This window comes from Aulonocara stuartgranti (assembly GCF_965226115.1).
Source record: "Aulonocara stuartgranti genome assembly, chromosome: 10".
Classification (NCBI taxonomy): Eukaryota; Metazoa; Chordata; class Actinopteri; order Cichliformes; family Cichlidae; genus Aulonocara; species Aulonocara stuartgranti.
In genome coordinates, this window is record NC_138946.1 from 34,666,911 (window position 1) to 34,688,816 (window position 21,906).

At 45.5% G+C, this 21,906-nt stretch overlaps 1 protein-coding gene across 13 annotated transcripts in view; it reads left to right on the forward strand.

Moving 5' to 3' along the window:
- Window positions 1-21,906, forward strand: part of LOC309715572 (disks large homolog 2-like) — a 173,592-nt gene that overhangs the window by 99,445 nt on the left and 52,241 nt on the right. For all 13 annotated transcript variants that reach the window (XM_082548799.1, XM_082548806.1, XM_082548807.1 and 10 more), the window contains 4 exons: window positions 4,439-4,608; window positions 5,055-5,191; window positions 12,474-12,618; window positions 12,852-12,993. In XM_082548799.1, coding sequence (XP_082404925.1) covers window positions 4,439-4,608; window positions 5,055-5,191; window positions 12,474-12,618; window positions 12,852-12,993 — 594 coding nt within the window. The remainder of the gene's footprint in view (window positions 1-4,438; window positions 4,609-5,054; window positions 5,192-12,473; window positions 12,619-12,851; window positions 12,994-21,906) is intronic.

The window sequence follows — 21,906 nt, forward strand, 5'->3', positions numbered from 1 at the left end:
GTCCTCCAGGGCATGAAGCAGGTATGGAGGAGATCAAAACTCCAGACATCCAGAGGCCCCCAGAACACACGAGACCAAGGAAGACCAACAGAGGGGCAGCCGCGCCACTGTCCCAGAAAGAGCTGAGGAGAGTCCCAGATGAGGGCTCACTCAGCAGCCGTGGAGCAGAAGCCAGGGGGAGTTGCAGTGACGCGCCCGTGAGCTCCGCCGGCAGCCAGCCGTGCCTGAGTGACCGAGCCCCAGGCCGAGAGGCCGGGGGCACCCCACCTCCGAAGTGGCCCGAGCGAGCCCCAGGCTCCAGGCCCCGATAAGCGGCCGCCAAGGAGTGAGCTGGTGCGTACCTGGACGCCCATCCCCAGACACAAAGAACCACCAACGCACCGATGTCTGAGGGAGTCCACCACTGGCAGGGGAAGTGGTGGTAGGGGGAGATAGGCCTCCAAACCTTGGAGGGCCTGAGATGTCCCCAGAGAGGTGGCGCCTGACACCCAACCTGACATATAGACACAGACATACAGGCACACACAGATACAAACATCCATTCCCACCCTCATGCTCTCATATGCACTTACTCCACACTCAACCAACGTGGAGACAGACATAAAGAGACGCTGTACACACGATCACACTCCCCAAGCGTACTCTACAAACCGGGTCTAGGTACCCTTCCCCCCTGGAGGGGGGAACTGCACCCAGACCCAGGTGGTGTTTCCCTTTTCCCTGCGGTGAGGGGAGGCAGACCGCCCCGACTCCGCAGCAGCAGGGAGGCCCCACACTCCAGACCGCAGTCGGACGGCCAACTCCTCCACCTAGCCCCCCTGCTCCAGCAGGTCGCAGAGAATGGGGGTGAGAGAAGACTCCAAACCTCCCTCCACCCGCTCATTGTAGTGTTGATGCATGTGTGTTCTAAGGTGCATTTAAAACCCAGGAGGGCATGGAGCTACCTGCCAGAGAGCAGCAGGTAAGCGCATGGTCCCTCCTGCTAGCCCTCAATGTCTACGTGTATTTAAAATTGAGAGGTGGGCAACGATGCCAGGGGTGGGGTGTACACCCTGATGGTACTTTGGACTCCGTGTATCGTGCCCACCCCCAAGATCCTATATGTATGTGTAATGAGAGTGTGAGTAATGTGAATGTCTAAGTTGTGGGATAAATTTGAGGGATATGGGGGCCCAGCTCTGGAGCAGGGTGCCGCCGGTGCATCGAGCCACCTGGGGGGCTCTTCAACTGGTGGGGGAGATGGTCACATCTTGCAGGAGCTTTCCTCTCCTCAGGAGCTCCCTCTGCAGGAGGGGGAGATACAGGAGAGGTGGAGGAAGATCTCAGCCTGGGTGTTTATTGTCTTATGTAGTCTGGAAGATGAGTGGATGGTGGGGTGGGTGCAGTTTTCTCTGTGGTGGGGTTGGGTGGACTGTCCCGGGCTCTGTGGGGCCGGGAGGCGCTGCTGCACTGGGCCCCGGTCTGGATGGGCCTGGGCCCCCTTTCCCTGGCGGGTCGCGGAGTATGGGGGTGCCTACTGGGGTCAGCGGGGGAGCTGGCCCCAGGGAGGGGTCACTTGCCCCTCCCTTCCTTCCCTCCCCATCTCCAGCTGCCTCCCTCTTCCCGCTCCACCACAACCACCCACACATGCAGGACCTTGGAGTAGGGGTATGTCACCAGGGTGCAGAGGAGGCTAGGGTTAGGGCCATGAACGGACAGTCAAGCCAGGGAACGTTTCAAAATGGTGCTCTATGAGGCTGGACAGGGGGGAGAACACATCTGCAAACAGCTGCTGCAATCCAGCGGCATCTGGTCTCTGGCCTGTCTGAGATGGTCACCACAATGGTGGAATGGTGGAAGTTGACACCACCAGCCCCAAATGGTAAATGGACTGATTCTTATATAGTGCTTTTCTACTCTCCCGGAGTACTCAAAGCGCTCTATACAACATGCCTTATTCACCCATTCACACCCACTCACACAAGCACTTCTAAACATAAGTACAACTAATAAACATTCACACGCTCCGATGAATGCATCGGAGGGCAATTTGGGGTTAATATCTTGCCCAAGGATATTTGGCATGCAGACTGGGGAAGCCAGGAATCAAACCAACCTTCTAATCAGTAGCTGATCTGCTCTACCGCCACCCCCACAAATCATTTCGCTCCTTCACTAGGCTCACCAAATAAGCAGTTACAGCCTCATGCTTTTAGGAGGTTAATGTGATAAATCTGTGTTGCTCCTCCCCTGTCTGACCATACCGCTTCATAGTCTACGTCACCCACTCGCTGTGTGACCATGAAGGGTCCCTGCCACTGGGTGAGTAACTTTGAGCTGAAAGAAGGGAGTAATCCAAGCACTTTATCTCCCGGTGAAAATTGCCATAAACCTAGTCCCTCTGTTGTACAGGCGCTCCTGAAGTTCCTGGGCTTGGAGCAAATTTCCTCATGATAACCTCCCTAATGTGTGCAGCTTTGCTCTCAGGTTCAGAAAATACTGGATCTCATTTTTTGCTGGATTTGGACCCTCAGGTCCAACACCCCCCGCGGCTTCCTGCCAAACAATAACTCAAAGGGAGAAAATCCAGTGGAGGCACCCCCGCACTGCAAACAACAAACAACTGGGACTGAGCGATCATCCTTGTGAATGAACTTATGAATCATGGACTTTAAAGTCTTATTAGGGGCGATCGTGGCTCAAGAGTTGGGTGTTCGTCTTGTAATCAGAAGGTTGCCGGCTCGAGCCCCGGCTCGGACAGTCTCGGTTGTTGTGTCCTTGGGCAAGACACTTCACCTACCGCCTACTGGTGATGGCCAGAGGGGCCGGTGGTGCAATATGGCAGCCTCACCTCTGTCAGTCTGCCCCAGGGCAGCTGTGGCTACAACTGTAGCTTTCCTTCACCAGCGTGTGAATGAATAGTGGTATTGTAAAGCCCTTTGAGGGGTCCCGAAAAGCGCTATATAAATGCAATCCATTACTATTGTTATTCAGCAACTCCACCAGCCCGTCAGTCTGAGGGTGGTAGATGCTGGTCCAAACAGATTTAATGCCCAATAAGTCATACAGTTCTTTAAGTGTGCGAGACATGGTCAGTCTCTGCCTCCCATTCTACTTTTTCAATACTCTAGGAACCACAAGTAAGCCTGCAGTGTGAGAGCAAAGTGCTCTAATGGGGTGATATGGTACTACAAGGTCATTAAGATAAGATGGGGCCTGATGCAGAACAAGCACAGAGATGTGTCCACTGTCAGCGACCGTGATCATTTGTAATGTTCACAACTGCTACGAGTACTGTGATGAGCTCTAAAACTGGACTGAAACACGTCAAATAAATTAAATTTAATTCAGTTCAAATTTATATATAGGCCAAATCACAACCACAGTTGCCCCAAAGGGCTTTGTTTTTTTAATATATATCAGAAAAGGGTTTTTTTGTGTAAAAGGAAGATTGAGACAGGCCTATAATTAGTTGAGTTCTTTGAGCAGTCTTGTAGGAATGGGGTTTAAAAGACACGTTGATGGTTTGGAGGAAGTAATAACTGAAGATCAATTGGAAAAAGGGTGTAAATGTCAGTGGTACTGAAAGTAGCGATACATAATGTAATGTCTGTGAGACGGTTATATATTTTTTTCTCTAATGGTTAACATTTTATTTCTGACATAAAATATAATATAATGAAATCGTTACTATAATCATAACAATCTTACTACGTGTGTGTGTGTGTGTAGCACTTGGTAAAGTGTAAAGCTAAAATAGGTCTAAAACATTGCATAAATCCGTTGGTATTTGGGCTATTCAGCTATGTTGGGTTTTTGGCTGTTACACGTTTCCACCAGTAGAGGGCAGGCACGGAAAAAAGAAAAAAAGAAATGTTCTGGAAAAGAAGAAGCGAAGAGCATGCTTGGGTTCTGTATGTAAAAGTCATGGTTCTGGGGTACCCAAATAAACTCGGTTTGCTGTTTACACCAAGTTGTCCTGGAGTGGTGTAACATGTGCAAGAGAGAGTGTGAGCGAGGGTTGGGCCCCACCTGGTCACTGTGAGCAACCTTCAGGAGGTTAGTGTCCTTGGCTGCCACCATATGGAAGTTTTGGTCGATGCCCAATAGGAATTCAAACTCAGTTGCTTGCTAGCTCTGTCCCTGTTTGTCAGACCTTAACATTTATACAGAATTGTTCTATGTGCGTGTGATTGTGCTGTAAATATGCTGGAATGTATTCACAGGTTTTCTGTTTTTTTCGGGAATAGCAGTCAATAAAAAAGTCATGTAATGAGATAAAAGTTTGAGCTTCAGTGTGTAACAAAGCCTTTGGGGTTAGCATTTTGTCCGTGATGTGCGCCTGCCTTGGAAACACTCTCCTCACCACTGAGTTTTATATCAGTTAATGAAATTCTGATTAGTATTGTAAGTTTGTCTTCATGTGAATTAGCTATTGATATGACTTTTCCTTTTCCAGAGTAAATGACTGCATCCTTCGGGTGAATGATGCTGATGTGTCTGAAGTTTCCCACAGTAAGGCAGTAGAGGCCCTAAAGGTTGCAGGTTCTGTTGTCCATTTGTATGTGCGGCGCCGCAGGCCTATGCTAGAGACAATCATTGAGCTCAAGCTAATCAAAGGACCAAAAGGTTGGTATAGACCTAAAAAACATGATTTTGTACATTATAAATTTGAGAGAATAGTTGATGATATTCCGTTCTCAGTGATACTGCTGCACATTTTGTGTATGGCGAGGGTCATTTTTTGACCCTGAATGATTAATCTGGATTTCCAGAGCTCAGCACAAGAATGGGTGTTACTTACTGTAGTTATGACAGCTGGGAGGTTTGTAAACACAGCAGAGCTTAAGACCTTGAAGTTACTGTGAAATGTATTCATTGTCAGAAAGCCTTTGAAAACCCATGACACTGCCACAAAAACGTGTCCCTTTCAATTAATAAATACAACAGTTATAGCATCCTCCTATATCATAATGTGTATGCCTATGTCATATCTTTAAACTAACTACTGTCATTCTCTCTCTCTCTCTCTCTCTCTCACACACACACACACACACACACACACACACACACAGGCCTTGGTTTCAGTATTGCAGGTGGAGTGGGAAACCAGCATATCCCTGGTGACAACAGCATATATGTAACTAAAATTATTCATGGTGGGGCGGCACAAAAGGATGGCCGGCTGCAAGTTGGAGACAGATTATTAATGGTGAGAAACAGCATGAACATCACGTGTAAGGCCCACATTGCACACACGTGTATGACAGTTCTGGATGTATACGAGCTTTAATGAAGCTCACTGAAAAGCCCGTATGAGAGGTGTGGCTTCTTAACCCCTGTTAATTCCCTGTGGATCTAAAAATGTCTTAGTGACAATATCAGCTGCAGAGCATTGTGTGGTGTTATTTGTAATCTATTTACCAGTGGTATGGCAACACTTGACAACCCAAACTGCTGTTTGTATGTGTTTGTGTTTTTCTGCCCCAAGACACTCGGACCCTATCAAACTGTAATTCTAGCCCACTTTTTATGGACTGTTTAACTCTGCTGATTATTCAACCTGTGTTTAAAATGTTCTTTATTTGGCACAGTTCTTCAGTATAGCATCTCCTCCACCAGATTTCCAATGTGATTTAACACTTTTAATACCATTTAATAAAGATCGTTTTTGCTTAAATAGTAATATGTTGTTTTTAGTTTGATGCTCTCTTTAAACACAGAAAGATGATATAGAAAATACTTAAGCATGACTGTACAGTAAAAATCACAGTGGTATAAACTTCATCAAGTAATAGAGGCTAGATGTCAGAGAATGTACAGTTACCTTATAACCTTCTCTGTGTGAGAGTATTGCTCCACTCCGTTACATAATCGATATATAAGGGGAATGACCCCCTTGGTCATGCCGTGTGAATACTTCTTTAAGACACTCTAGTTAGCCTGGCCACGTATAAAACAGCTGAGCAAACATGAAACCGTTGATGCGTCTCCGAGCGGCCTGAATCTGGAGAGAGCTGAAGTCTTTCACTCAGAGAACCACGGTTACAAAGTAACCACACAGTCTCAATCATATCGAGACTATCTTTACACACTGCTATACACTGCCAGTCGCCACCAAAAAAGGTCACACACTCTAATATTTCATTGGACTGTGTTTAGCTTTGATTATGGCACGCATTCGCTTTGGCATTGAATCAATAAGGTCTTGCAATGTCTCAAAATTTATTTCCATCCAGTGTTGCATTAATTTTTCACCAAGATCTAGCATTGATGATGGTAGAGTCTGACCATTGCGCAAAGCCTTCTCCAGCACTTCCCAAAGATTCTCAAGGAGGTTGAGCTCTGGACTCTGTGGTGGCCAATCCGTGTGTGAAAATGATGTCTCATGTTCCCAGAACCACTCTTTCACAGGTTGAGCTGTTGAATCCTTGTTTTTCTTCTATTTGATTTCACCAAGCGCTCAATCATGATCGCCGATCACGATCATTCGGGATTTTTTTCCGGCCATCTTTCTGCCAGACGCAAGACTGCTGTCAGTGAGTCCTGCAAAACTAAGGGGCTGCAACAGAGCAAACTACTAAGGTCGGCCCGCAAGATGCTAGGCCGACCTACCACCCACCACTTTCATACTGCAGATCTTGTTCTGACGTATGGCATAGAAACTGAACATTTAGCAGTATTTTCTTGAAACCCATCTTTTGTCTAATCATCTCTTATTAACATTTGAATTTATAATAATGGATTAAGCATGTAAGTTTAATACAAGGACATAATTAATCCACTGTTATCATGTGTCAACACAGTGCAGAGCAGCTACCTGAACTAAAAGTCAAGGGAATATTTGACTCCCTGGTATAATTCTCAAATGCACACCTTAAAGCACATAAATGTAGGCTGTAGAGGAAATGATGATCTTAATTTATAAGATCATCGTTTAGCTTGTAAAAATAGTTTGCTGCTCTGTAAAAAAGCCTGTAAAGCTAGACCATCTTACTATTCATTAATCAACAACCCCAGGTTTCTCTTCAGTACTGTAGCCAGGGTGACAAAACGTCAGAGTGGTGCGCTTACAGTCATACCACCCCGAGCACGCCCGCTCTCGTATGAACTCAGAAGCTGAGCAGGGTTGGGCTTGGTTAGTACTTGGATGGGAGACTGCCTAGGATTACCAGATGCTGTAAGTTTGTGGGGTGGCTGTAGAGCAGGTCATCTGCTGATTGGAAGGTTAGTGGTTGGAACTGGTTCCTCAGGTCTGCATACCAAGTATCCTGTATGCTTGTGTGAATGTGTCATGTTGTAAAAAGTGCTTTGAGTGCTCCGGAAGAGTAGAAAAGCGCTATATAAGAATCCGTCCATTTACCATAAATTTTTAACCATTAGAGAAAAAAATTGTCATAACCATTTCACTGACACGACATTGTGCACAGCTACTTTCGATACCATGTTCCATACTGTAATATCTATTAATTGGCTACACAGGCCTAAGAGCAGTAGTTAAACTGTTATCAAATGCCATCATTTGATCCAGCTTTCTTAACTAATTATAAACAATCTCAATCTTCCTTTTTCTCTTGAAAGTTGTGAAACAGCCTACTTATCATCTGCAGAGGAATGGTTTGTTTAAAGCGTTTTAGTCAGGTTTCAGAGCCCATCACAGCATTTGTGAACATTACAAATGAGAACTGGGACAGGTGTAGAAACTAAAGGACACCAGCTACTCCAACCCTAAGAACAAGTAGGGGTGCAGAAGAGTGCTGGGTCTGAAACACCCTGGAAGTAGGAACTGGGACCGGTTGAATCCTAGCCACCCTCACCCGAGGAACTGCTACGGGTGCAGGGAATGGTTGGACCTTAGCCACACTGAGAGCGGGAGCAGCAGCAGGGACCAGCTATTTTAAGGCAGTTCAAAAACATCACCCTCAACGTCATTTAAGTCAGCCTTAGACAAAAAATTCCCACTCATAACTTTCCCCACTAATTAACAAGGAAAACTGAGTTTTTATCCCAGCTGATCTAGAAAAACATGCTGAGACGAGGCAGTGCTAGCTACTCACAGCTACTCATCTTTCTGTTTCAAGAGAGCATCATACTAAAAACAACATATTGGGCACCGTAAAGGCTCCTAAAATGTATCTGGATGCTCCAATATGTAACAATCATGCCTTCAGACCTGGGCTGGAGGACATCACGTTTGTGACATGGCAGGGAAGAGGGATTTGTTCTCTCAAAGATATTTATATTGATGGACATTTTCCATCTTTTCAGCAATTGAGGGTGAAATTTAATCTTCCTAATTCACATTTTTTCAGATTTTTACAGTTGAGACATTTCATCAAAGCATCTATTCCACAATACAATTTGATTCCTCGAAACTCAGTGTTTGACAGCTTCGTGTCAGTTGAGCCCTACACTACAGGTGCTGTGTCTCGCTTTTTCAGGGCCTTACTGGATATATACAGTCCTTCATCTCATACTTTTAGGGAGCAGTGGCAGGAAGAACTGGGGGTGGATGTTTCTGATGATCTTTGGCAAGAGTGCATTAAATGGTAAATGGCCTGCATTTGTATAGCGCTTTTCTAGTCCCTAAGGACCCCAAAGCGCTTTACACTACATTCAGTCATTCACCCATTCACACACACATTCGCACACTGGTGATGGCAGCTACATTGTAGCCACAGCTGCCCTGGGGCGCACTGACAGAGGCGAGGCTGCTGGACACAGGCGCCACCGGGCCCTCTGACCACCACCAGTAGGCAAACATGGGGTTAGTATCTTGCCCAAGGATATTTGGCATTCTTCCATTAAGAATATATATTGTAGTTCTATAAATGCTAGACATAGTCTGATCCAATTTAAGGTTGTGTATAGGTTGCATTTTTCTCCCACTAAAGTGGAAAAAATATATAAGAGCGTTTCAGCCAGTCTTAAGTGTTCAAGTGATCGAGGAACTTTATCTCACCGTTTCTTTCAATGCCAAAAACTAACTTTTTTGGAATCATTTGTTTGATTTTCTGACCAAAGCCTTTGGCAGGGAGTTCCCATGTTCCCCTTTGCAGCATTATTTGGGGTGTCTGAACCGGGATGGGCAAGGGACAAGGCAGAGACGCAGGTTGTGTCAATGACCACACTTGTGGCTAGAAAGCTGGAAGTCTGATAAACCTCCTACCTTCGAAATGTGGTTGAGAGAATTTGGAAATGTACTCCACCTGGAGAAAATCAGGTTTACCTTGTCTAACCGAGAGAGAGTGTTTTATAAGATTTGGCAACCAGTCATTAGCCTGATGGATAAACTTAAGTGAAATGTGCTCTGTCTTAACATTTATGTATGCTGTATTACCACCTCGTTGACTTGCCGTCCACCTTCTATTGTGTTCTTTGGAAGGTGATTGTTGTATACTGCTCAATTATAAAATCCATAAAAATATATTGAAAAAATCCCCCAACATATTAATATTTAAACATAAAAAGATTTTTATTTTCATTTCTATTAAATGCAAAGTGTTACATTACATTGAAAATCTGGTGGAGGAGACGTTTTGGTTAAGAACTGTGCAAAATGTCTTCACACTCACTTATCCAGGTAAGAACATCTCCAAAAGGTGATTCTGTTCATCTGGACGTTTTCAGTGGGAGAAACGTTTCGTCATCATCAGGTGACGTCTTCAGTCTCAGCTGACTGCAGGTTTCAATCTTATAAACAGGACATTTGTATAATGACTGAAACCAGCCCACTGAAGGAACAATGGGCTGGGAGGTCAGTTCCTTAATCTTAATTATGCAAATTCTCATGAACATTGATCATCAGTGGTTACTGATCAAAGTCCATGAGTCCCATTCACAGAGAGTTGAATGGCTGCAATCACAGCATGTAAGATGGTGACAGATGTACCCTTAGGCCCCTCCTTCATTCAGAGATGGTCTTTCCCTTTTCACGTAAATGGCCTCCTTGACTCCGCCCTCAAACCAGCGTTCCTCCCTGTCCAGGATGTTACATCCTCATCATTGAAACAGTGTCCACTGGCCTGTAGGTGTAAACAGGCTGCAGAGTCCTGGCCTGATGAGGTATATCTTCTGTGTTGTGCCGTCCTCTTAGCCAGAGGTTGTTTGGTTTCCCCGATGTATAAATCCTGCCAGTCCTCCTGCACTTAACAGCGTACACTATGTTACTCTGTTTGTGTCGGGGGACCCGATCCTTGGGGTGGACCAGTTTTTGGCGCAGCGTGTTTTGGAGTTTAAAAGCCACAGAGACCCGGTGTTTAGAAAAAATGCGTCTCAGCTGCTCCGATACTCCTGACACGTACGGGATCACTACAGGTGGGCAGCGGTTGTCCTCCTCTCCTGGATCTGCTGGAGCTTTCTTTAGGAGCCTTCCCAGCTTTGACAAAAGTCCAGCTGGGATAACCACATTTCCTCAGGGCCTTCTTGATGTTCTTCTGCCTCCCTGGCTGCTGTGTCAGTGGGGATGGTGTTCGCTCTGTGTTGTAGCGTCCTGATGACGCCCAGTTTGTGCTCCAGTGGATGATGAGAGTCAAACCTTAAATACTGATCCGTATGTGCAGGTTTACGGTACACGTCAGCTTTTAGATGTCCCCCATTACTGATGGAAATCTCACAGTCTAAGAAGGCTAACCTGCCACTGTTCATATCCTCCCTGGTGAATCTGATGTGTCGGTCCACCGAGTTAATGTGATCCGTGAAATGTGGAACATCCTGAGATTTGATTTTCACCCAGGTGTCATCCACATATCTGAACTAATGACTTGGTGGTGTTCCAGGGTAGGATAGCAAAGCCCTCTTTTCCACTTCTTCCATGTACAAATTGGCCACAATGGGTGAAACTGGGGAGCCCATGGCACACCCATGTTTCTGCCTGTGGAACTGACCCTTGTATGTGAAGTAGGTGGAATTAAGACACAGCTCCAAAAGTAGACACACTTGGTCGATGTGAGCGGTCCTGTTTTACTCAGAATTCTCTTGTTAATGTGTTGCTTCCATAACTTTGCCAGTCTTCTAGCTTGCTTACTTGCCACAGTGCACTGTGCCACCTACCAATAGAAAGGAAAAGATAATGTGCATATTTCCACGAGAGAAATCCCACGCCTGGACCATCATTGACTGCTGCCATGATTCTAGCCTACGTCACAGCGTCACGTGCGCTTTTTACATCCAACACAAAAACTGCAGTCGTGGTGCTTTCGATTGTACTCAGAACTCGGAAATTCTGCCTTCCAAACAGGAAGATGTAGGTAACACCAGACTGCAGATGAGCTGCTTACAGGGCTGGACTGGGACAAAAGATCAGCCTGAGCATTTTGACTAGAGACCGGCCGCCATTATAGGAAAAACCATAAAGCCTTTGAATGAAAACAAACGCTGTTGTGACAGTGATGTACACTGTTCTGCTGGTATATATGCATCAATCTATCAATCGTTTGTTGTAAGATTCAGATAATTATTTTTTAAAAGCGAGACATTTTAAATGAGAATAAGAAAGTATTTCTTTGTGCCCCCCTCTCCCTGTTAATGCCCTACCTGGCCCCCTGGCAACACTTTGCTAGACCCGCCCCTGCACAGTTACCAGCTGTCCAGATGAGCAGCATCAGCTTTTGGAGAACTGTGCCAAATAAACACAGTTTGAATAACCAACACTAAGGCTCATCTGCTAATTGGAAGGTTGGTGGTTCGATCCCTGCCTGCTCCAGTCTGTGTGCCGTGGAGAAGATACTGCCCTCAAGTTGCTTTCCATTGCATTTGTATGAATTTCTGTGAATGCTAGATATGCTTGTGTGATTGTGAATGGCAGCTTGTGTGAAGAGCTTCAAATACTCACATAGAGTAGAAAAGTGCTACATAAGAACCAGTGTATTTACTCTATTATTACACACTGATACTGCAATATGTTTTTGTTGCTTTAGGTTTAAAATAGTCACCGGTCGTTAGAACAGGCGTTTCCCCGCAGCACGCCAAATAATAAATACTTGTCAAGATAATAGCAGCCATTACAGATTAAATCTTTAAATAATTTCATATACTAAAAAGGACAAAACTTTGCACAAACATTTCCTGGCTTAAAATACAGAGTTCAACATCCAAAATGGAAACATGTCGATTTAAGATGAAGCTTGACTGGTTAGTGAAAATATACAACCAAGTTAATTTTAGTTAGAAGTCAGCCTTACTCAGTATGCAGTGGGAGTCATAATGGGAGTCATTATTTCATCATTTCATTAACCAGGCAGCCGTCATACTGTAGTGAGACGTGTCTGCCACTCTCTGTGAAAGCAACCTGCTTAACAACAAGCCGTCTCTCTAGGAGGGCATCTGTCTTGCTTAATCACCCCCTAATTAAATTACCTCTCTGCGGGTGTGTTCTCATCCGAAGACCATCTGTCATAATCCACTCTCACGGACGCAGGGAGCTTGTTGGACTCTTTAGAAACGAGCAATAAGAAGAAAAGGTCGCCTCTGAACCCATATATCTGTCTGCACAGGTGAACCACTACAGTCTGGAGGACGTTTCTCATGAAGAGGCTGTGGGCATTTTGAAGAACACGTCTGATGTGGTCACTTTAAAGGTGGGGAAACCCACCAGTGTGTATCTATCAGATCCCTATGGGCCTCCTGATAACATGCAGTGTAAGTCTTATGGAATAGATTGTTATGCAGTTGCTATGAACTAGATTAGTCCGTAGTTATATATCAATAGAATATGGAGAACCAGACTGCAGCGAGCTTTACTCAGTCGAATATGTTGCTGTTTAGTTCATAAGATTCGTGATGTACACAGTACAACTGTCTTCCAGATGTTAGTTTCTCATCTTCTCTGTTTAGTCATCTGTTACTCTGTTGTTTGCTGTGTTGTGCTGCAGCTTTTTCTCCTGCCATGAAAAATCACGTCTCTTCCCCCGTCAACACCGGCTCTCTGCATTACAAGTCCGACCTGCCCGTGGCTTCCCCTGAGAGTTATTCACCCCTCTCTACGCACTTTCCGAGGGAAGAGGATGTAAACAGGTTGGGTGGTTTTTTCTTTTGTCTTTAATTACCTCCTCATTACAATATGAGATTCTTTAATGATTGGCTTCAGCTTACTAAAGTTACAGGTACAAACTCTTTCCACCTCGCTCCTGCTGTCTCTTGTCCCGATCTGTCTTTGTGTGCAATTTTGAAAAGCCATTAAAACTTTGTTTTAAACTGTTCTCTGGGGGAGTACACTGTCTAAAAATTAAAGGAACATTTTGGAAACATATCCGATTTCAATGGGGAAAAAAAGTCATGGACTATAACTGTGCAGACATGGTGTTAGGAATGAAAGGATGTCACATTGTTTGATGAAATTAAAATGATTAGCCTACAGAGGGCTGAGTTCAAAGACGCACCAAAATTCGGAGTGATAAAAATGATGCAGAGTGCTACTCCACTTTGCCAAAGTTTTACTGGACCAGCTCAAAATGTTACTCATTAGTTCAGACTCTTTCACATCTGAACATGTGTTCATGGTGAACCTTGGTGCCTCCCTAATGAAGTCTGGTTCTGTTAGTCCACGGCATTCACACCTGTGGCCTGCTGGAAGTCATTTTGTTGGGATGTGGCAGATACGCTTCCTGCTGATGGCTCTGTAACTGTCTCCTGACAGAGCTGAGGACACAGTCAGTGTCAGTGTCTCTGTCTGTCAAACCACTCCTGTGTTGAGTTTTTGCACCAGTTGTTAATGTCATGAACACCAAAGCAACAGAAACTGATTAACTCTGCTACTTAACCACCCAGACCAATATCCCAGTAGTTTAACTAACTTGATGCTACATTCTGATTAAGAAGTGTTCCTTTAATGTGTTTATTGTTTGCGGTATAATCAAACCGCGTTACTATGGTGCTGACATAGTAAAGAGTCCGAGCAGTAAAACAGATTTCTAAAGGCTCAAATGTGATGTGCTTAGCAAAGAACTATAAAACAATGCATCTACTAAGTGCTCTGCTTTGCTCGCAGAGACTGATGCTTTGTCGTATGATATTCTCATGATCACTTGAGCTTTTAGGCTTGTAAATCATCCATAAAGATAAATTATGTTTGTTGGAGACGTTTCTTTATAAAGCTGGTGCTTTATAAATGCTAGGAGAAAATGCATATGGTGTTCATATATTTAGCCTTATACAGGTCTTTAAATGGAAAATGTGCTGTTTCCAACTCTGCTCGAGCACTCAAAGAACTTAATACAACATTCATCCATCTGACTGCACTCTAAACCTGACTGTTAGAGTCTTTGCTAACATTGACATTGATACATCAGACTTGGGGTTAATTAACTTGCTCAAAGACACTTAGGATTGGATTGGATAAATGCATTTATTTGTCGGTTGCAGTTGCCTGCAACTGATATAACAAACCTTTCCGACCGTACATATAAAACACAAATTCACAATGGGGAGACAGGTCAGGCTAGGTAGCAAAACGAAAAACAACTAAATGTGTAAAACAAAAGGTCAGATCAGGAGAAAAAAAGAATTTCTGCTCATACTGATCCTTAAAGGCAGTCAGCATGAGGAGAAGACAAAAACTCAATCACATAAGAAGCACAAGTATCATCACATCATAACATCATAAAAACACAAGACAAGCAACATGGGGGAGTATGCCAATGTGCACAGCTGCATCTGGGACTCTGCAATCTTGTGATTGCGCCTCCAGCTGGACCGCTGTCCACATCAGATGGGAGGTAAGCATGTGAGGAGGCGTTGGATTCGGGGAAGGCGGGGATGATGGTGAGGGCGTGTCAGTATGTGTGTCCTGAGTTCAGCCTGAGAAAGTGTCCTTTCGCCCCGAATTGTTGTTGTTCTCGTCGCGTCAGCCTTCAAGAGCATCCAGCTGGCGCCGTCAGGGTGGGGAGGTAGCTGATGGATATGTTGTTTTAGAGCGAACAGACTGCATCAATTTTACAGTTGTTCTTATCGTCTGTCAATGGTCTCCGGGGCTCCTCCAAGATCTTTCCCATATTATATTCAGTAGGAACAGTCTGAGTACTCACAGATCTTCCCACATTTCGATCAAGGTGGCAGTCACCATTTTCTTCCATTTCCGATACACCATGCAGGGCCAAGCCAGCTCCAATCAGCAAGAGCCCCATTAGCCGAATAGGTAGATGTCTTCAATGTCCTCAATAGACAGTCCCGCTAGGCACACGACGCGCCACTTCTGCCACCCGTCCATCGTGTATCCAGCAGGGAACGTCCCTCCAGGGCACTCAGGCTCCTGATCTTAGGCTTCTCGTTGAGAAGAGGGTGTCAATTGCATTAAGGGACCAGTTGATCAAATCCATAGTTCTTCTTTAGGTTTTAGAGAACCAGAGCGAGAATGAGAAGGTCTCTCAGGGTTAGAGTCAGACAAGACCAGACAAGGACATAGAAGCAGCAGCAGGGAAGATAAGGAGAAGGAGAGGATGAAAGATGCGTCCACCTCCTCCGAGAGCCAAAGACCAAAAAAAAAAAAAAGGCATGCCGTCTGGAGGCTGGAGCAGCCGTGGATTAACCTACCAACCTTCCAATTAGGAGATGCCCTGCTCCACCTCCATATTAGCAGGGCTGTTTGTAATGCATCAAATTTTGCTTTTCAGTGTCATAAAGGTGTTGGATTTGACTTGAAATAGTCTTTTAGCACGGCAGTTGGAAAGTTGGTTCACCTTACGCTAACTGTAGCACATTTTCTAATCCCCTATCTTCTACCACTTATAGTGGTCTACAGTCCAGAGCAATCCATTAGTCTTCCAGTAGTCTTTTGAAGTGAAATTTGCCTCCGATCAGTCCTAGCAAACCACTTTCTTCTGATTCTTTATAGCTCTGATATGTGCATCAGTGTAATCGGTATAGCAGGAAATCGTGCACTGACAAAAGTTCCCCTTTGCATGAAATGCAAAGTGCAATTAAATGCTTTTTTTTTTTACACATTACTTTTTTCAAATTAAATAATCGCAATTAAAATTCATTTCCCACCTCTAGTTGAAATGTGATTATGCGGTATTGAGATCCCTTAAGGTTTCCATTTAGATGGCTAAACTCCTCACCGTATCTCTAAGAGACAGATCACCCACCTATCGAAGAAAGCCCATTTCCACCGCTTGTGTCTGTGATCTTATTCTTTCTGTCACTACCCAGCGCTTCTGACCATCTGTGACAGTAGGGACGTAGTTTGACTGTAAATTGTCAGCTTCACATTTATGCTCAGCTCTCTCTTCACCATGACCTGATGGGCGATTCGTCCCCCTCATGCCAAGACTCTGCTTCAGTTTCACTGGTATTGAGGAGTTCCTGGAAATATCTTTCCATCGTCCGATTACGGCTTCATTTGAGGTCAGCAGTGCCCCACTCCCAGTATACACCTTGTGAATAGAGCACCGCTTACAAATTCTGAATCCCATCTGACAGTTTGATAGAATCACTTCAAGGAAGACCGAAAGTCTTTCTCCATGACTTCATCGAACTCTTCCAACACACAAGTTTTTTCTTCAGCTACCAATCAGAATACATTCTGTTTGGTGTGGTGGTACCCTTCAGCTACATCTGTAGTTCCACAGGCTAGACAAGACTGAACATGACTCTTTCTTTAGCTTATTGGCAAAAGAAAGAGTCACAGAATCAGAATCAGTGTCACCCATCTGGTTCGGAGAAATTCATGCACTAACCACCTTGCAGCCACAGCTCCTTCTAGAAGCCTCAGCAATGGAGGTGCTGAATATGGTTCATTGTGACCTGATTTCCCCAGCATCCCTTGGATATAGGGATGGAAGTCAAGTAGTTCCCAGTAGTTTAATTCCTCTGGAATTGTTACTTTGATTTTCTATCGATTCCACTTGCACTCACGCTACAACCAGCTTATTTCAATTCTTGTGCAAGAGGTAGAATATAGTGGCGCGGTCTGCAGCATGGATACACCCATTACTTTTATTTTTTAAAAAGGACATGAGCACAATGCAGGGCAAACTGTGTCCAGAACAGAAACACCTGCATCATGCTGCTAATGCTTTCTCAGGTAGAATCACCGTGGCACTTTAACCTCCGAAGACCCGAACTCTTTCATGGCATTTTTAATTTTTCTTTGCTATTTGGGCTGATTGGGACCTGATGAATGTAAAAACAAAGAATTACCAGATTTTATTTTATTTTTTTACCTGATTTTTGTTTCTGAGAAAAATGAGAGCCACATATGAGGACATTCGTTTTAAATTTTGATAGAACAGTGGCAGTATAATGTCCTCGTAAGTGGATATCAGGCCCCTGAGGGCATCAGTCACTGGCAGGGAGTGTGGTGAGGGGAGATAGGCCTTGGAGGGCCTGGGAGTTCCCAGAGAGGTGGAGTCTAAGACCCGACCTGACATATAGACACAGACAAACAGGCACACACAGACACAAACATGCATTCCCACCCTCATGCACACATATACAAACACTCAGCACTCACCCAACGTAAGGATTGACATAAATGGTCATGTACACACAATCACACTCCCCAAACATACTCTATACCCCGGGTCCAGGTACCCTCGCCCCCAGAGGGGGAAACAGAACCCAGACCCAAGAGATGTTACCCTTCCCCCCGGGGTGGAGGCAAGCAGACCGTCCCAGGCTCCGCAGCAGCAGGGAGGCCAATCGGACAGCCAACATCTCCTCCCAGCCCCCCCGCCCCGATGGCTAGCAGAGAACGGGGGGGTGTGAAGACCCCATACCTCCCTCCTCCCGCTCATGTGTAGTGTTGCTGCGTGTTGTTTAAAGTGCATTTAAAACCCGGGAGAGCATGGTGCTGCTGCTGCCAGAGAGCAGCAGGTGTCAGCACGGCCCCTCCCGAGAACCCTCAATGTCTACATGGATTTAAAATTGAGAGGTGGGCACCGGCGCCAGAGGTAGGTTTGAGTACACAGACCGTCCACCGGACGCCGTTAACGTGCCCACCCTCAAGGCCCTATATATATGTGTGTGTTATGAGAGTGTGAGTAATGTGGATGTCTAAGTTGTGAGATAAAATTGACGCACAGGTGGCCAGAAGGGGACAGGGGGGGGGGGGGGGGGGATGTCTCCCCTGCAACCTTGTGACACACCCGCACCCCAAGGCCCTACCTGTGTGGGTGAGTGTGGTGGAGCGGGAAGAGGGAGGTAGCCGGGGATGGGGAGGAAAAGGAGGGAGGGGACGATGCCCCTCCCTAGGGCCGGCTCCCCCGCTGACCCCAGTAGGCACCCCCGTCCTCTGGTACCCACCAAGGCAAGGGAGCCCAGGTCCATCCAGACCGGGGCCTACGGTAGCACTGCCAAGCCCCACAGGACACGGGGCAGCCCACCCTACCCCACCGCAGAGGAAACTGTACCCACCCCAACATTCAATCGTCTCCCAGACTACACAAGACAACAGACACCCAGGTTAAGTTTATTCTCCACCTCTCCTATGTCTCTCCCCCACCTGCAGAGTGGACTCCTGCAAGGATGGAACAACCTCCCCGCCAGTTGAAGAGCCCCCCAGTTAGGCCGATGCACAAGAGGCCCCCTGCGCCAGGGCTGAGCCCCCGTGTACCCACCCGCCCACCCAGGTTTCTATATTGGCTAGAATTAAGATTATTTTTATTTTTCCAGTTCATGAGGACCGTTTTCTTGGCGATGCATAGGGCAGTAAAAACCACGTGGACTGTATTCGTTTCTGTAGTGACCTCATCCAGTTTTCCCAGCAAGCACACTAAAGGGGAGGAATTTCCAACAACTGCTCACACTGTCATTTTACATTTCAGACACTTTGATAAGTCTTCACATATCTCACGCCAAAACTTCTGCACTGGTGGACAGAACCAAAGAGCATGAATGTAATTGTCTGGTGTATTGCCTTGACAGTGTGAGCAGTTGTTGGAAGATGTAAAGCCCATCTTCAACATCCGATGACCTGTATAGTGCACTCTATGTAGTATTTTGTATTGTATTAATTGCAGACTGGGATTTCTAATTAGATGAAAGGTTTTTAAGCAAATCTGAGACCAGAAGTTTTGGTCTAAGCTGACTGATAAATCTGCTTCCCACTTTGCAATAGGAAGGGATATTGATTCATCTAATTTAGAAAGTGTTCTGTATATTTTAGATAATAATTTGGGGGATTTAAGAGTAAGGAAATGTGCCGCACTTAGTGGTGTTTGTAATTCAACTTGACTGAGGTTAAATTTCTTTTTTACTATGGATTTAATTTGTTGATATTCTAAAAATCTTTTCGGTGCATTGGTGGTTCTTGGTGTCCGGGGCTGGGCGCTCAGGTATGTACCAGCTCACTCCCGGTGGCTACCTGGCGGGGCCTGGCGCCTGTTGCTCAGTTAGGCCTCCTCCGGGTTGCGGGGGGCCCTCAGGCCTCCGGCCTCTGGGCCTGCGGCTCGGTTCACTCTGGCACAGCTGGCTGCCGGCAGAGCCGGCGGGCACGCCGGTGCAGCCCCCTCTGGCTTCTGCTCGGTGGCTACTGGGTGACCCCTCATCTGGGGCTCTCCTCAGCTCTTCTCAAGAGGGTGGCACGGATGCCCCTACGGTGGTCCTCCTTGGGCTCTCGCACTCTGGGGCCTCTGGATGTCTGGGGCCTGGATCTCCTCCATGCCTGCTTCATGCCCTGGGGGACGGGGCTATGGCTCTCTACATCCTCTTGCAGACCATTACATGGGGAAACCTTTTGAATACAAGTGCGCTGATCCACACAGGTGTGCACACGGGTGTTCACTGCTCGTAGATTTAAATTACACCTTTCTTGGCTGCAACTTCAAAGCACATTGTGCGCTGTCTGTCCTGCGTGCTGCACAACAACATTGAATATTTAGTATTTACTGCTGTTTACACTTAGCTAGATTAATGCGATGGTGTTGTGTTTAGTATGTTGCTTTGTTTTTTTGCTTGTTTTCTATTCTTTTTCTCTCAAAAGGTGATCCAGGAGATTTTTTTTTCTCCCCCCCTTTCTCACTGTCCCTCTCCCCTTCTGTTTTTCTTTTCCTTCATCGTTCTTTCTCCCTTTCCTATCCCTCACTCATGTCTGTCCCGTCTGTAACAACTGAAAATAAAATATAATAAATAATAAAAACAAAGGTCGATCAAATGGACCAATACGGCAATGCCACGATGATCCATTTGGCAAAATAAATCCATTGGGTCTCCTTGTTGGTCTTCAGACAACAATTCTGACGGCTAAAGAACCAAATGGGACAGGCAAAAAAAAAAGAAAAAGTGGATATCAGGCCGTTGTAGAGCAAAATGAGGTATTTTGGTCTAGACATCCCAGAATGTGATGTCCACAAATGTGGACGCCAGGTCCTAGGAGGTTAAAGTCTCTTTTTGCTGGTTTTCATCTTTGCTTTGTGCTGTTGTATTCATACTATTTGTGTTGGTGTGTGGGACTGTAGCATAAAAGTTTATATTTTTAAATTGTAACTATGACGCAATGGGTTGAAACACAAAAATAACATAATTAGTAGTATAACAAATTACTTTCTCCTGGGAATAATTAAGTAATGTACTGTATTGCTTTGAAGAAGCTTGTTTTGTGTAATACATTACTTTCTTTTCCAACACTGATCACAACAAATAGGGGAAATAGCTCCAACATTTGACCGCATGAATGCAATTCATTTGCATGAATGTAATGTGTTGGGTATGCTGCTTAGAGATGGTGGTGAATCTCAAAGCAGAGCCAATGAGAACCAATCACCGTTGTTGACAAGTAATCACAAACAGGCCATTTAGTACATTGATTAAAGTTATACCTGATAATATTCTGATCAGTACTAAGCAATTATCATGATTAAACTCACAAAAAACAAACTAAACTGGAAAAAATGGAAACTAGAAACAAAACACTGGGACCTGAAAACTCAAACAACAGGAAACTAGAAATGCAGAGAGACTTGCACACATGAGGAGGTACAACACGACAGAGGGCAAAGGCAAACACAGGCTTACATAAACAGAGGAGTAATGAGTCACATGCGATGAGTTCAGAATTCAGTCTCTTTCAATCCTGCCTTTCTCAACAATGCCGTTGATGTGTTTCGTCCTTTTTTTTTTTTTTTTTTTTTTTCCTAAATGACATCAGAAACAGCAGTATGCGACATTACGTGATGGCAGAGCTTCAGTTCATCCTTTGTCATTTTTTTTTTTTTTTTTTTTTTTAATAAATAGGACAGGGGGAATGAATGAGAGAGAGAGGGGGAGAGAAAGAAAGAAAACCAAAGGGGAGAAGAGACGGTGAGAAGGGGGGGAAGAGAGAGAAAAAAAAAAAAAAACTCCTGGGTCACCTGTATGGAGAAAAAAAAACAAACAAACAAAAAAAACAAACAGAGGAGACAGCAAACAACAAAGAGCAACATAATAATAGAGAAAACAAAGCACCATCACAATAAACTAGCTAGTCATAGATATCAATATTTACTAAATAATAAACGATATTGTGCAGCACGCAAGATAGACAGCGCACAGTGTGCTTTGAGGCAGCAGCCAAGAAAGCTTTAGTCCGCGTCTGTGAATACCCATGTGTGCATACCTGTGTGGATCAGCATGCTTGCATTCCAAAGGTTTCTCCATGTAATGATCTGCTAGGGAGTGTGGGGGGGCCACAGCCCCGTCCTCCAGGGCATGAAGCAGGTATGGAGGAGATCAAAACTCCAGACATCCAGAGGCCCCCAGAACACAAGAGACCATGGAAGACCAACAGAGGGGCAGCCGCGCCACTGTCCCAGTAAGAGCTGAGGAGAGTCCCAGATGAGGGCTCGCCCAGCAGCCGCGGAGCAGAAGTCAGGGGGAGTTGCAGTGACGCGCCCGTGAGCTCCGCCGGCAGCCAGCTGTGCCTGAGTGACCGAGCCCCAGGCCGAGAGGCCGGGGGCACCCCACCTCCAAAGGGGCCCGAGCGAGCCCCAGGCCCCAGGCCCCGACAAGCGGCCG